The 13,231-nt window shown below is 35.5% G+C and overlaps 1 protein-coding gene across 1 annotated transcript in view; it reads left to right on the forward strand.

Annotated features, from left to right (window-relative positions):
* Nucleotides 1–7,505: 7,505 nt before the first annotated feature.
* The window catches only part of CPB1 (carboxypeptidase B1), a 34,568-nt gene continuing 28,842 nt past the window's right edge, over nucleotides 7,506–13,231 (forward strand). Inside the window, exons 1-2 of the mRNA XM_044255075.1 lie at nucleotides 7,506–7,635; nucleotides 7,746–7,821. Coding sequence (XP_044111010.1) covers nucleotides 7,565–7,635; nucleotides 7,746–7,821 — 147 coding nt within the window. The 5' untranslated portion in view covers nucleotides 7,506–7,564. The remainder of the gene's footprint in view (nucleotides 7,636–7,745; nucleotides 7,822–13,231) is intronic.

The following is a 13,231-nucleotide window of genomic DNA, read 5'->3' on the forward strand; positions in this document are numbered from 1 at the left end:
CTACTCATGGCAATAGAGCAATACCAGACGTCATCAAAAGGAAGAATGTGCTTTTGATTCTGCTGGACTAATTTGAAATTAGCAGGGGCATTTCTTGTGTTTCATCCTTACTTTGCAATGTTTCCTGAGAAAACTGATGTTTTGGTTTTTTGGGTTTTTTTTTTTATTATTAATGTGATCACTTTTCCTTGTGGGTTCTTCTCTTGAACACTGCACTACCATCTTTGATTGCCTATTAGTATGCATACAGACCAATAATCTAGGCTACCACATTCTAAAATGAGAACTTCTTAAGCCTTATGTTACTGCTTCTGGCAGCTGTCAAAATAACTCCTGCTGACATCATGTTTAACAGACTTGCCTCCAAGTCAGATCAATGTTGGGAAACAGCACGCAGTGTTACAAAATTAGGTCATTAATTGTGAAGCAACCTCAACCCTCCTTGTATTTGGAGACAAAAACTTTTGAGGTAAAAGGAAACAGCAATCAAAGAGTCTGAATCTTTTTTTTTTTTTTAATCTCAATTAAGTTGTCAATTTAGGTATTTAATTCTCAAAATTCTTTGGAAGGATTTTATTATTTTAAAAGTACAGTGATAAGGTATTTAGTTCTTCTAAGGGACTGTAGAACATTCCAGCATAAAACATATATCCCTCCTAATGGGAAAACTCAAGTGCAAATATCCATCGTACTGATTATCTTACAGCACTTAAATGTCAACTTTTTCTAATAACTCCAGGAGAATCTGTTGTCAACCTGTTACCCTCAAATATCAACCAGACTAATCATCCTAGGGTTAGCCTATCAAATGACCTCAAGTAATATAATAGCAACGTAAGAGTCTCAATGAGTTAGAGTCTGGGAACAGAAAAAACAATCTGGTAGTTAGAACCAGACTGCCAAATGATAGCATCAGCTGCATTATCTGTGTGCCTGGAGGTTGCCCTTCCAAACTAATTTTAAGAATAAATTGAAATTGAACTGGAGCCATGCAAAGTAGAACACAGACCTTTTCGAAGATTCATATCTTCGAATATCAGGTAAATATTAAACAGGTTGTCAGAAAATACTGACATTTTCTTTTTTGAATTGATTGTATGCTTTTATTTCTCTACCCATACAGCATTTCATATTATTAACATTTTATTTATTAAAACCCTGCCCTTCCCTCAAAAGGCTTTAAGGGACTTTCATGTTATGTCACAGCATATTAAGAATAAAGATAATTCCCCATTATCTTACAAACAGCATAAAACAAATATTTCGTGTATTTGAATTAAAGGTAGAAATGTACATCTTCCCACAAGTTTGTTTTCAATAAAATAAAGACATTAATATGTAAATATAACATTTTATTTATTCATTTAATAATTAGAAATACCTTGGAATTTCTTCTTAAAATCCATAACCTAATATACAAATATCAAAATATTAAGATGGCCTATAAGAATTAACAAAGATAAATGTAGGTGCAAAAACAGGTTGATTTATTTGGCACCATTCCAATTTACCTCCCCCCTCTTCTGTCCTGATTAATTGCCCTCAGCAAGGAGCTGGAGCCTAGTTATGCTGTTTCCTTAATTTCTGTTGATGGAGTGTTGATATAAGGATAGACAGAAAAGCAACTGCCTTTGAACTAGCCCATTCTTCAAGAGTTAATCAATCATAACCTGTCCATTTTAATTATCTCCCAAATTCCAAATAGAGATATGTTTGCAGTTTCCAAATATTTGCTTGATTAAAGATGTTTTCCTTATTTCAATAAGGAACTTCAAATTGATGAGTCAGGTGGTAAGATTTATGGGATGAAGTAGCCCAGTTTATCTTCCAGTTTTCAAAAATTCTGGTCTGCAATTCAACAATAAACAGCATTCCCCCCAAAGATATGCAGACTATTCCCATTAATGATATATATATATATATATATATATATATGCATCATCAGATCTCAGAGAGAAAAGCCTGCCAAGAAAATGTTTACTAGCCTCCCTCTTCATATCCATTAAAAAAACAGTTTATTGGAATATTAAATATAATTACACAAAGCTAACAGGCCATTGGTGCACCTGGATAACATTTTTGGTTGTTTTTGCCCTCCTTGGAGCAATACCAACAGATCGGGTCATCAATCAGTTATACCCATCAAGTTACAGGGAAATTCTGGCTGCCTCACAAACAACCAGACAGTTCAGTTAAGATAAGGATTTTAGCAGAATTTTCCCTGAATTGACTAAACTAATTAGTTGTCTTAATTAGATGCACACAAAAACAAAAGCTAACTCTTCCTGGAAATAATTCCCCATTTAGGAGCTGTGTTTGTAACATCAGAATCAAAGCACCAAAGTTCTCCTCTCATAGACCTTTCATGGTCTAGCAATGATGATAGAATATGATGATAATGATGACTATGATGATGATGATAATACAAGATTTCTGAAAAAGATAGTTTTTATATAAAATTTCTCCTGTTTAATATCAACAAATGCAAATACATGTATAAAGTACTTTTAAGACTTTAAAAAGTCAGTTAAAACTGTTTTCTCTGACATAAGAGAAATTATACATTCCCTAATTCATCTCTCTTCCCATAGATCATTCAGTCCTTTAACAGTGAAGAAGAGCCCTCACCCACTCATTCAATATAGCTTGCAAGTTGAGAGAATGGTTTACTCAGAATCACCAATTGACCCAATTATTAAATCCACACTTCAAAATAAAGAAGGAAGATGTCAAGAAAACTATTCCTTTAATATTTGTACCTAACCACTTCCATGCCTGGCACAGCAGGGCCTGAAGAGCAGAAATCAAGCTCTTTTCATCTCTGAGTACTCCACAGCACTTAACCCAGTGACCTGAACATTGAAGTCATAATAAACTCTTCAGCCTTGAACAAAACAGACCAAGAATGTACAGAACCAAATTTTAAGTTAATGTGACTCCATTTATGAACTCAGTCTAGAGTTTCCCAAAATGTGTTCCCAAAATCACATAATTGATGCTTTTGAAGAAATATGTTTCACAGCCAAAAATACTGAATGTAGCAATGGTCCTAAGTCTTCTAATTTTACCTAGACTTAACCAACCTGGCACTCTACTGTGAGATATATTTGGGAAATGCTGTCAGGGTCCCTTTTTGATGATTTACCATACATATTTTAAGAGTCTTTAGACTCTAAAAAGCCCCCCTAAAGGAGCTTGTTTGTTTTAGTGTAAAGCAAACACATTTGACTTCAGAACCCTTTCTTATTTAACACCATGGAAGGTGTTTGGAGAAATGTTTTTCCAAAAACTGAGACATCATATAGGATGAATTATAACACCATGGGGCAGTTTACAGACTCTCCACAATCTCATGCTGTTACATGAAACACAAACAGACACAAAGGTGCCTCTGGGCTTATTAATCACCAAGCTGTACATAAAAAAGAAGAATTTAAATATATAAACATGTGATGGGAAGCAGAAATTTCAATATCTATGGAAAAATTATTACAACTAACAAGAACAAATTTTAATTACTAACTGAAAATCCTAATTGTCCTCCTCTTGCATTCACAAAGCCTCAACTAAAAAAACTGTTTATTATGTTTAAGTCCCAAGATCACACGTCATCCACAAATGATTTATCCCCTTTAGTGTATATTTGTCATTCTTTTTAACTGGCCAGATCTGAACCCCTGCTCTAAGTTTGGAGAATGTTCTAGCTAAAGAGCAATACAAGGCTCCCATTATTTAAGTTAAAATTTGAAATCCCACTTTCCCAGTCTCTTGAGAATCTAGGGCACTGACCTAAGATCTTGACCTTGACTGACTGCTTAAGATCATCCTGGGAAGGGTAACAGTATCAACAGTAATAGCTATATTAGATATTTTGCATGAGGTGTATACTAAGGTTCCAGGGGGTGGTCAAATGACTTAGGCTTGGCCTCTGAACATCTCACCATCCTGACTATAGAATTGCCTCAAGGATAGAGAAGTCAGTCCACTAGGATTTAACTGAAGATCTGGGTTAAATTTTTGAGAAGAAATTAGTTTTCCAATAGATATATACACACACACATACATATATATATTATATGTATATATTTATGTGTATATATGTATGTATGCATATATAAATATGTGTATATATGTATATGTGTATATATATTTGTAAAAATATAAACATCATCAACTGAACTTGTGAAGCCAGCACCATCGCTGAGCACTCCAGCTGCATGAATAATGAGTTTTATCTTTCATTCAGCTAGTTTAGACCAGCGTTGTTATGCATGATAGAATTGCCATAGACTCTCTCCTTGAAGGCCATGGTAGAGTTTGTACAGTAGCTAATAGATCCTGTTGTAACTGTATTATTGTCTCAGGGAAAGTGAAACCGTCAATACCGAAATTGAAGAAGAAAGCTACCTGTTTCTCTAAAGCAGATATTGATAGTTTATGGAATCTTCAGCTAGTTGGGTATGGTACCCTAGAGAGGAATGGCTGAGGTCAATGTTACAGATTAGTTTCATCATGCTTCTTAGAGTCCTATTGATACTAAACTTAATTAAATACAACACTAGATAAAAATGAATGAATTTGATCCTAGCCCCTGTCAGTAAGATTAATCAGAGTGACCAACAGAGCACCATACTCATGAGAAAATTCACCAGAAGTCAAGAGCATATAAAAAAGGGTAGGTATCGTTGAGAAAATTCTCCATGGATCCCTCTCTTTCAGCACATCCTATGACAGATTTTATTCTGGACTATCTTTTCTAAAAATGTTTATATAGCAAAGAGTTTAGAAAACATCTCCCTTTGGGACCTGGGTGGCTCAGTTGGTTAAGCAGCTGCCTTCGGCTCAGGTCATGGTCCCAGAGTCCTGGGATCGAGTCCCACATCGGGCTCCTTGCTCGGCAGGGAGCCTGCTTCTCCCTCTGCCTCTGCCTGCCTCTTTGTCTGCCTGTGCTTGCTCGCTCTCTCTCCCTCCCTCTCTCTCTGGCAAATAAATAAATAAAAATCTTTAATAAAAAAAATTAATAAAATAAAAAAAAAGAAAACATCTCCTTTTGGGGCAAAGGGAAGTTCTGTTTGCCCTATAGGACAATAAAGCTAATGTCTCCTGTAAGACAAAAGTTGAGCAGATTTGTAAGCAGCTGCCTCATGAGATTGAGTTTCCTAAACTCAGTATACCTCAACTGTGACACAAACCTCTGCACTCAGTATCTAGCTGGAACGCCTTTACATCATCCCCCATAGGACAGGGAAATTAAAGGACTGACACACAAAGTCTATGCTGTCTGCTAGACCATACATAATAAAGCCCTTTGCTTCTGACCCAGAAGTTTCACATCTTCTGCCAGCTCTGTGAAACTGGAACAGGATAACTTTGTATCTTGTAAGTAGGATAAAAACCCAGACCCTTCCACTTTTTGACAAAGACCCAGATTAATATATGGAGATGACATATGTAAGAGCTGAAGACTAAATATTATAATTACATCAGTTCTCCCCAAATTGATCTATAGATTCAGTGCAATCGCAATCAAAATTCCAGCAAGATTTTTCATTGAAATTGATAAGTTAATACTAAAATATAAATAGAAAGGTAAAGTATTTGGAATCAAACTTGGAAAAGAATGAAGTTGTGGGATTTACATATTATTTGACCTTAAGTCTTACTATAAAGTAAAGTAATCAAGACACTGTAATAATTGTATAAAACTAGACAAATAGTTCAATGGGACATAATAGAAAGTCCAAAATTACACCACATATATATAGCCAAATAACTTTTGACATAGAAACCAAAGTTAATTAAATGGGTAAAGAAGTCTGCTCTGTATATAGTACTGGATCTACTGGATATCCATATATTAAAAGTTTTGTTGATCAGGGTACCTGGGTGACTCGGTCGGTTAAGTGGCTGCCTTCAGCTCAGGTAATGACCCTGGGGTCCTGGGATCGAGCCCTGTATCAGGCTCTCTGCTCAGCTGAGAGCCTGCTTCTCCCTCTCCTTCTGTCTGCCACTCTGACTACTTGCATGCTCTCTCTCTGTCAAATAAATAAATAAAATATAAATAAATTAATTAATTAAATTTTGTTGATCCCTACCTTATACCATACATAAGACCCAAATGACAAAGCTCTTCATAAGAAAATGTAAGCAAATACGTTTGAGAACTTGGGATAGGAAAGATTGCTTGGAAAGAATGTAAAAGGCATGAACTATAAAGAAAAAACATGGATAAACTGAAACTTCATCAAAATTTAAAACTTCTGCTCATCAAAAGATAAAATTGAGAAAATGAAAATAAAACTTACTTACTGAGTAGAAATATTCGTGATATACATTTCTAATAAAGGACTTGTATCCAGAATATATAAAAAACTGCTACAATGCAATAATAAAGCCAAATAACAAATTTCTTTAAAAAGGCAAATAACTTCAACAGATCCTTCACAAAAAAAGATTTACAAATGGTCCTATATATATGAAAAAATATTCAACATCATTAGTACCAGGGAAATAAAAATTAAAAGCACAATTAGATAACACAGCATACTCTCCAGAATTGTCAAAATTAAAGACTAAAAATACCAAAATCCTAGAGAAAATGGAGAGCTACTGGACACTGGTAGAATCTTAAAATGGAATAACCACTGGACACTGATAGAAGCCTAAAATGGAACAACTACTATGGAAAAATGTATGACAGATTCTTATAATGTTAAACCCTCACCTACATTAATATTTAGCAATTCCACTCTAAAGATATTTACTCCCCCAAAGTGAAAACATGCCAACAAAAAGTCTGTACAAAAATGTTTACTGCAGCTCTATTCATAGTAACACCAAATTGGAAACAACACAAATATCCATCAACAGGAAAATGGATAAACAAATTGTGGTATATTCATACAATAAAACATTACTTAATATTAAAGAACAAGTTAATAATGCAAACAAAAATACTAATATATCATAAAAACAGTACCTTGAATGAAAGAATCCATACACAAAGGAATATTTATGGTATGACCTTATTTACATGAAGTTTTGCCTGAAGTACAGGCAAAACTAATATATGAAGCTAGAGATCCAAATACTGATTTCCTGAGGGGAATACAGAAAGAGACTGGAATGGTGCTCAAAAGAACTTCTTAGGGTGATGAAAATGTTCTATACCTTCACTGGGATCTTTGTTACATGAATGTATGCATTTGTCAAAAGTCATCAACTATTACACTTAAATCATTGTATGTTATTCTCAATTCAAAATGAAAAAAAATACTACAAAAAAATGACTAAAAAATGTATTTTATTTAAAACTCATTTAGCTCCCAACTATTCAAGGTCTGACATCTAAACTAGATGGGTTGAACTTGAGATTATTTGCTCTGTATCCACAGGTGTTGAGAGAGATATCCTCTCTGACTTTACACAGCTACCAAGGCAATAATACTAGGAAAACCATTAATCAAAATTTGATAGTGCCTATCTGCAATCAGAAGAAGAAAACAAAGAACACCTTGGACTATAAAAGCAGGTAAAACACACCCAAAGGATCTAGTCAGTCACAATGCTGACATTCTTGCTTCTTGTGACTCTGGCCCTAGCATCTTCTCACCATTCTGGTGAGCACTTTGAAGGGTAAGTAAGCAACTCCTTAAAAGATTAAGTCCTCTTCCTTGCTATCCCAAAAAATTTGAATGCACTACCCAATTTTAAATTTTGTCTTCTTCTGCTATCTCACCATTCAGTGAGAAGGTGTTCCGGGTCAATGTTGAAGATGAAAATCACATCAACTTACTCCGTAAGTTGGCCAGCACCACCCAGGTAAGTAGTGATCCTGTAGTACAGGTTTGCTTTACACTTACTTTAAAATCTTAGAATGCACTGTGATTCCATCAAAGGAAGAATGACTAAAATATTAACCACAGCAAGAAATAACTTGAAAAACATTTAATGCCACAATACCTTCTTTTCTGCCTAAATTAGATTGCCATGGCCCTACAGTATTATAAATCCATGAAAACATTTTAAGGAGCTGACAGGACATGACAACTGGATGAGATGGAACTGTCACAAAGGTCACAGTACATCTAATGTACAGTCACTTCCCTTCTAAGGCAAAAGTGAAAAATGATCAACTTGGATATTACTGAAAAACTGGGCTTCTGTCCAACTTGAAATTCATTTCCACATCCCATGTATCATCTGTTCCCTTTGATTTTCTTTCATTCCAAATCAAACAGCTTGAGTTTTCATGACCTTGATTCAGGCCCTCTTAACGATATGACATGAAGGGGTGGGGGGGGCAAAGGAGGTAAAAGCCATGAATGATTTCCATATTTGTTTTTACTTTCAATAAACCAAAATCTCTATGCTAATTTTTAAAAAATCCACTGTATATGGGATTTGTATATGGGGTGAGAACTGATATTTTTAATTACATATGCATTTAGCAGGAAGCTATTGCTGACCACAAATTGTTCACTTGGGCCAAACCTGTTTCCTCATGAAATATAAACCAAAATAATTTGCTATCCCCTAAATATCCATCTCCTATTTATATCTATATCTATATCTATATCTATATCTATATCTATCTATCTACCTTTTTATAGGTTTTTTCTTTAAGCTTTTAAGGTATGGGGAGAAAAAAAGAAGATACAGTATCATAATCTGAAATTCAAAAGTTTAGAATTTAAAGAAAATAAAGTCATTTATTCCAACTCAAACCTGGAATTTCCTCCATAGAAATATCATCCCTGGTTTCTAGTTCCAATAACACCTGCTTGAGCACCTCCAGGGATAGCAGGAATACTGCTTTCAAAGTAGCCCATTTGCCTTACAAGTCATTCCAATTGTTATATGAAGCTAAAAGCTACCTTCTCCAACTCTAGCCCATTGGACCTAGCTGAGCCAAATACTGTGTCTCACCCTCTAAAATTTATTTTATTTTATTTTTAATTTATTTCTTTTCAGTGTAACAGAATTTATTGTTTATGTACCACACCCAGTGCTCCATGCAATACATGCCCTCCACAATACCCACCACCTGGCTCCCCCAACCTCCCACTCCCCGCCCCTTCAAAACCCTCAGATTGTTTTTCAGAGCCCATAGTCTCTCATGGTTCATCTCCCCTTCCAATTTCCCTCAACTCCCTTCTCCTCTACATCCCCCCCATGTCCTCCATGTTATGTGTTATGCTCCACAAATAAGTGAAACCATATGATAACTGACTCTCTCTGCTTGACTTATGTCACTCAGCATAATGTCTTCCAGTCCCGTCCATGTTGCTACAAAAGTTGGGTATTCATCCTTTCTGATGGAGGCATAATACTCCACAGTGTATACGGACCACATCTTCCTTATCCATTCATTCGTCGAGGGGCATCTTGGTTCTTTCCAGTTTGGCGACTGTGGCCATTGCTGCTATAAACTTTGGGGTACAGATGGCCCTTCACCCTCTAAAATTTATTTATTCTAGGCCTTTTATAATTTCTCTTAGCATGGGTTTACAGACACCTGATCATTCTGGTCACCTCTGGATATAGCTCAATCTTTCTGTCTATATTTCTTTTTTAAAATGTAGCTTTCAGAATTGACAATGGACCCCTAGCTATGCTCTGATTAATACATACTGCAGGACCATTGTCTGTCTTCATCTGTAAAATGGACATTTATTAAGGGGGCCTGAGATTCTTTTCAACATCTTGAACAGTTTACAGAATAATCTTAGGTTATAACAAATATATTGGCCAATTGAAACCATTAGGTTATTCTTTTTTTCACATGAATCACCTTCAAACAAGATATTACTTCTTCTTGCCTAATTTATTTTTTAACCTAAATGCAGGATTTTGGATTTACCCTGTTAAATGTGTCTTTATATCCTGTTTTCAGCATGTTGAGATCATTTTTATAATGAAATAAGTCACCCAGGGAAATAATTCTTCCCCCTAACTTTATATTACCAGAAGTTTGACAAGCATGACTTTCCAACTTTTATCTTTGTCACTGATAAAAATATTAAGTCAATGAGGGGTCACCACAGAATTAGAGGCCTCCTTCATGGCTTATTCATTCAATACATACTTATCATGAGTTTCCAATGTGTTAAGTACTGAAAGTGATGCATTAACCAACCATCCTCAGGTAAGTTTGCTCAAGTATCCACATTACTGTTAGCTGTAGCTAACATTGTATTTTCCAGCTTATAAAGAATATAAATGCAGAGACTTGGTCAAATGTTTTGCTAAGATCCAGATTCAGCATTACATCAGGATAGTGGTCTTTTTCAATAATAAAATGAAGTTCATTAGGCCTGACTCACTCTTGCTTTAAACCATGTTGGCTCCTAGGGATCATAGCTTCCTTTTCTGAACATTCAAAATCCATCTACTTCCAGTTTACTCTGCAGCTTTGCCAGAATCCACACCAGGCCCCAAGGAGCTCCTGCTTCTGGAATTCACCTGTTTTCCTATTTCTGAAATCCAAGATTTACCCCCTCCACTGTTTAGTGATTCCTTCAAGCTCTGATTCCTCCAAGGGTGCTGAGAAATTCTGCAATCACACATGCTGTTATTTTTTTAGTTACCTAAGATTCAGCATTTTAAAATAGTCGAGAGCAGAGAACCTGGACTCAGACTCCTGATTTCAATTCCTGGGTCTACCACTTGCTAGCTGGACCTTGGACACCTCTCTGGGTCTCAACTTTCTATTTTGTCAAATGAGAATACTAGTATTTACCTTATAGGATTGTTGTGAGATTTAAAGGACTTACATTAAGTCCTCTAAATCTTTAAATCACTTAGAAAGAACTTATATAATGATATCTATAGAAGTATTTGTTATTATTACCATCTTTAGAACTGGAATCTTGAATGCAATTTACATGGCCAGTATAATCCTTTCTCTCATCATCTATCTTAGGCCTCAATATTCTCTTTCCAAAGAAGGTGTTTCTGCTAAAAATCCTAACATGTGAAAATTTTTTTACTTATGGCAATTTTACCTCTCCAGAAATAGAAGAAACAAGAAATAGTATACCCCCTGAGAAAAGACAAAAGTCAAACAATAGTTAAATAAAGTGACTTCTCTCTCCCAGCTGCAAACATCAAGCTTTAGCTCCAAGCAATGGGACTGCATGTTTTTTCTTTATTCATTTTATTTCCAACATGAATGAAAAGATTTTTATTCTCCTCAGCAATCTTGCAAGTGCAGCATAGTCTGGACTGTAGCCTTCCTGATAAGATCATGACAAGGGCATCTAGTCTTTGTATTCATCCTTGGCCATGTGTCCTTCCTCCCAGCTTTTGAACATATCCTTTTATAAGGTGAATGTACAGGAGAGCTGTGACCACATGGGACTCTGGTAGCCTCCCCTTTTCATCTGTAATTATACAGTAAGGGTTTTATTTCATCTCTTTGCAATCAGAGTTGCACTTGTTCCTTTATTGGAGACATTAACCACAAAACCTATTCTCTTTTCTCTATGCTTTCTTGAACCCTGTTTCTCTATGATAAGGTGCAAGTTCATCTATGGCCAAAGTAACATCATTCCAGTCTTCCAGGGTTCCCATTACCCCCACTATATTTTTCTACTAAGTTCTTCCCTGCTCTCTGGAACTGAGCCTCAATTAGAAGTCACTTTTTCTTCCAAGAGGAAAAGAAAATTCCATTATATAAATGAAAAGTCCATCAGATGTTCAACTTAGAATCAAGTGCAATGTGAAGAAACAAATTTATATAAATTTATAAAGAATCAAAGACTCCTGATACCAATATTTATTTTCTTCTAAGCCCTAAAAGAATGTATAGTGGATACACTACTTTATCTTGCCTTTGTGCTGGTCTCTTAATATATTAAAAAAGGCTCTTCAGTTATTAGCCAGCTGGCTGATTAAATTGACATTCCCACAGTATTATCACGTTAGATATCCCATTACCTTCCAACAAATGCTCTTTATGATTTTTTGTAACTCAGCTTCCTAGAATTATAATTTTATAACCTCCATTTTATAAATTATTAACACATAATTCAATTCTCCATATCTCATATCATCTTTTGCTCTATTTCCATATTTCAGATATAGATCTCATTCACAAGGTCTTGATAATTACTGAAATGTATATTTACTTCCTTGTGATAACATTTTGAGTTTATTATTTGTATCCATACTTCATGTATTGGTGAACATCTATGAGGCTATAGAGTTGCTCCTGATTTTTGGCTCCATTTCTCCTAAGAAGGACTGGGAATTAACTTCAGTATAGTAAGTCTGCATCACACTTGGAAAACTTCATACTGTTGGATTTTGGTATATATGTTGATCAATCTTCTCCATGTCAAAATGAAATCTTAAGGTACCTCAGGTTAGGTCTGCAAGTTTTCTGTCGAACATTTTCATGAGATTTATCTACCCCATTTTAAAGAATCCATCATTCTCCTTACAGAATCTTAAAAGTCTTTCTCTCTGCGTGTATCTCTCTCTTCTTTCTCCCTCTTCTCTCTCTGTACATATATAGAGATATGCATATGTAGATATGCAGATAAATATATAGAAAGAAAGAGATCAATCTCCCAATAATTAGGAGAACCAAGACCAATGAGCAAGAAGTAAGACATTAGGAAAGGTAACTTTCAACTTAATATAGCAAAGAAAACCCATTCATAAAGCAATTAGGCTATTCCGAAGTGATACTAAATGTACTCAAGATTGTATTAAAACCATCACCAAGACGGTATGCAGGTATATGCTGCTGTATATGAAAAGGTAGTATCTTAATATAGATTCTTCAAAACAGAATCTTAGACAAAGATTTCAGGCCAAAGATTTTGTTTGGGAAATATAGGGAATACTGGTCGAGGAGTGAGAAGTGATGTAGAGAAGGGAAGGCAGCTAACAAAAGGGATACTATTAAGACAGCACAGAGTATGACTAGAGCTTAATCCAACAGAGAACTCAAGGAATGGGTGTGCAAATCATACACCTTAGAATTATTTATCCCACCTGAGAAGCAAGGGAATTGGAGTATTTAGACATCTATTTTCCAGGGTCACTGGTTGAGCACGTCTCTGGAAAGAGTTTTGTTTGTTTGGGGGGTTTTTGCCATCCCCTGCTTGCTACGAGCTGTTAGCTTGTTTTTTTCCAGTTCTAGGGGAAAGAGCTTTCAAACACAGAGATGCAGATCTTGGCAGTGGGGAGTTCCCTGAGTATGCTGAAAGGTCCCCGCATT

This window comes from Neovison vison, chromosome 6 (genome assembly GCF_020171115.1).
Source record: "Neovison vison isolate M4711 chromosome 6, ASM_NN_V1, whole genome shotgun sequence".
Classification (NCBI taxonomy): domain Eukaryota; kingdom Metazoa; phylum Chordata; class Mammalia; order Carnivora; family Mustelidae; genus Neogale; species Neogale vison.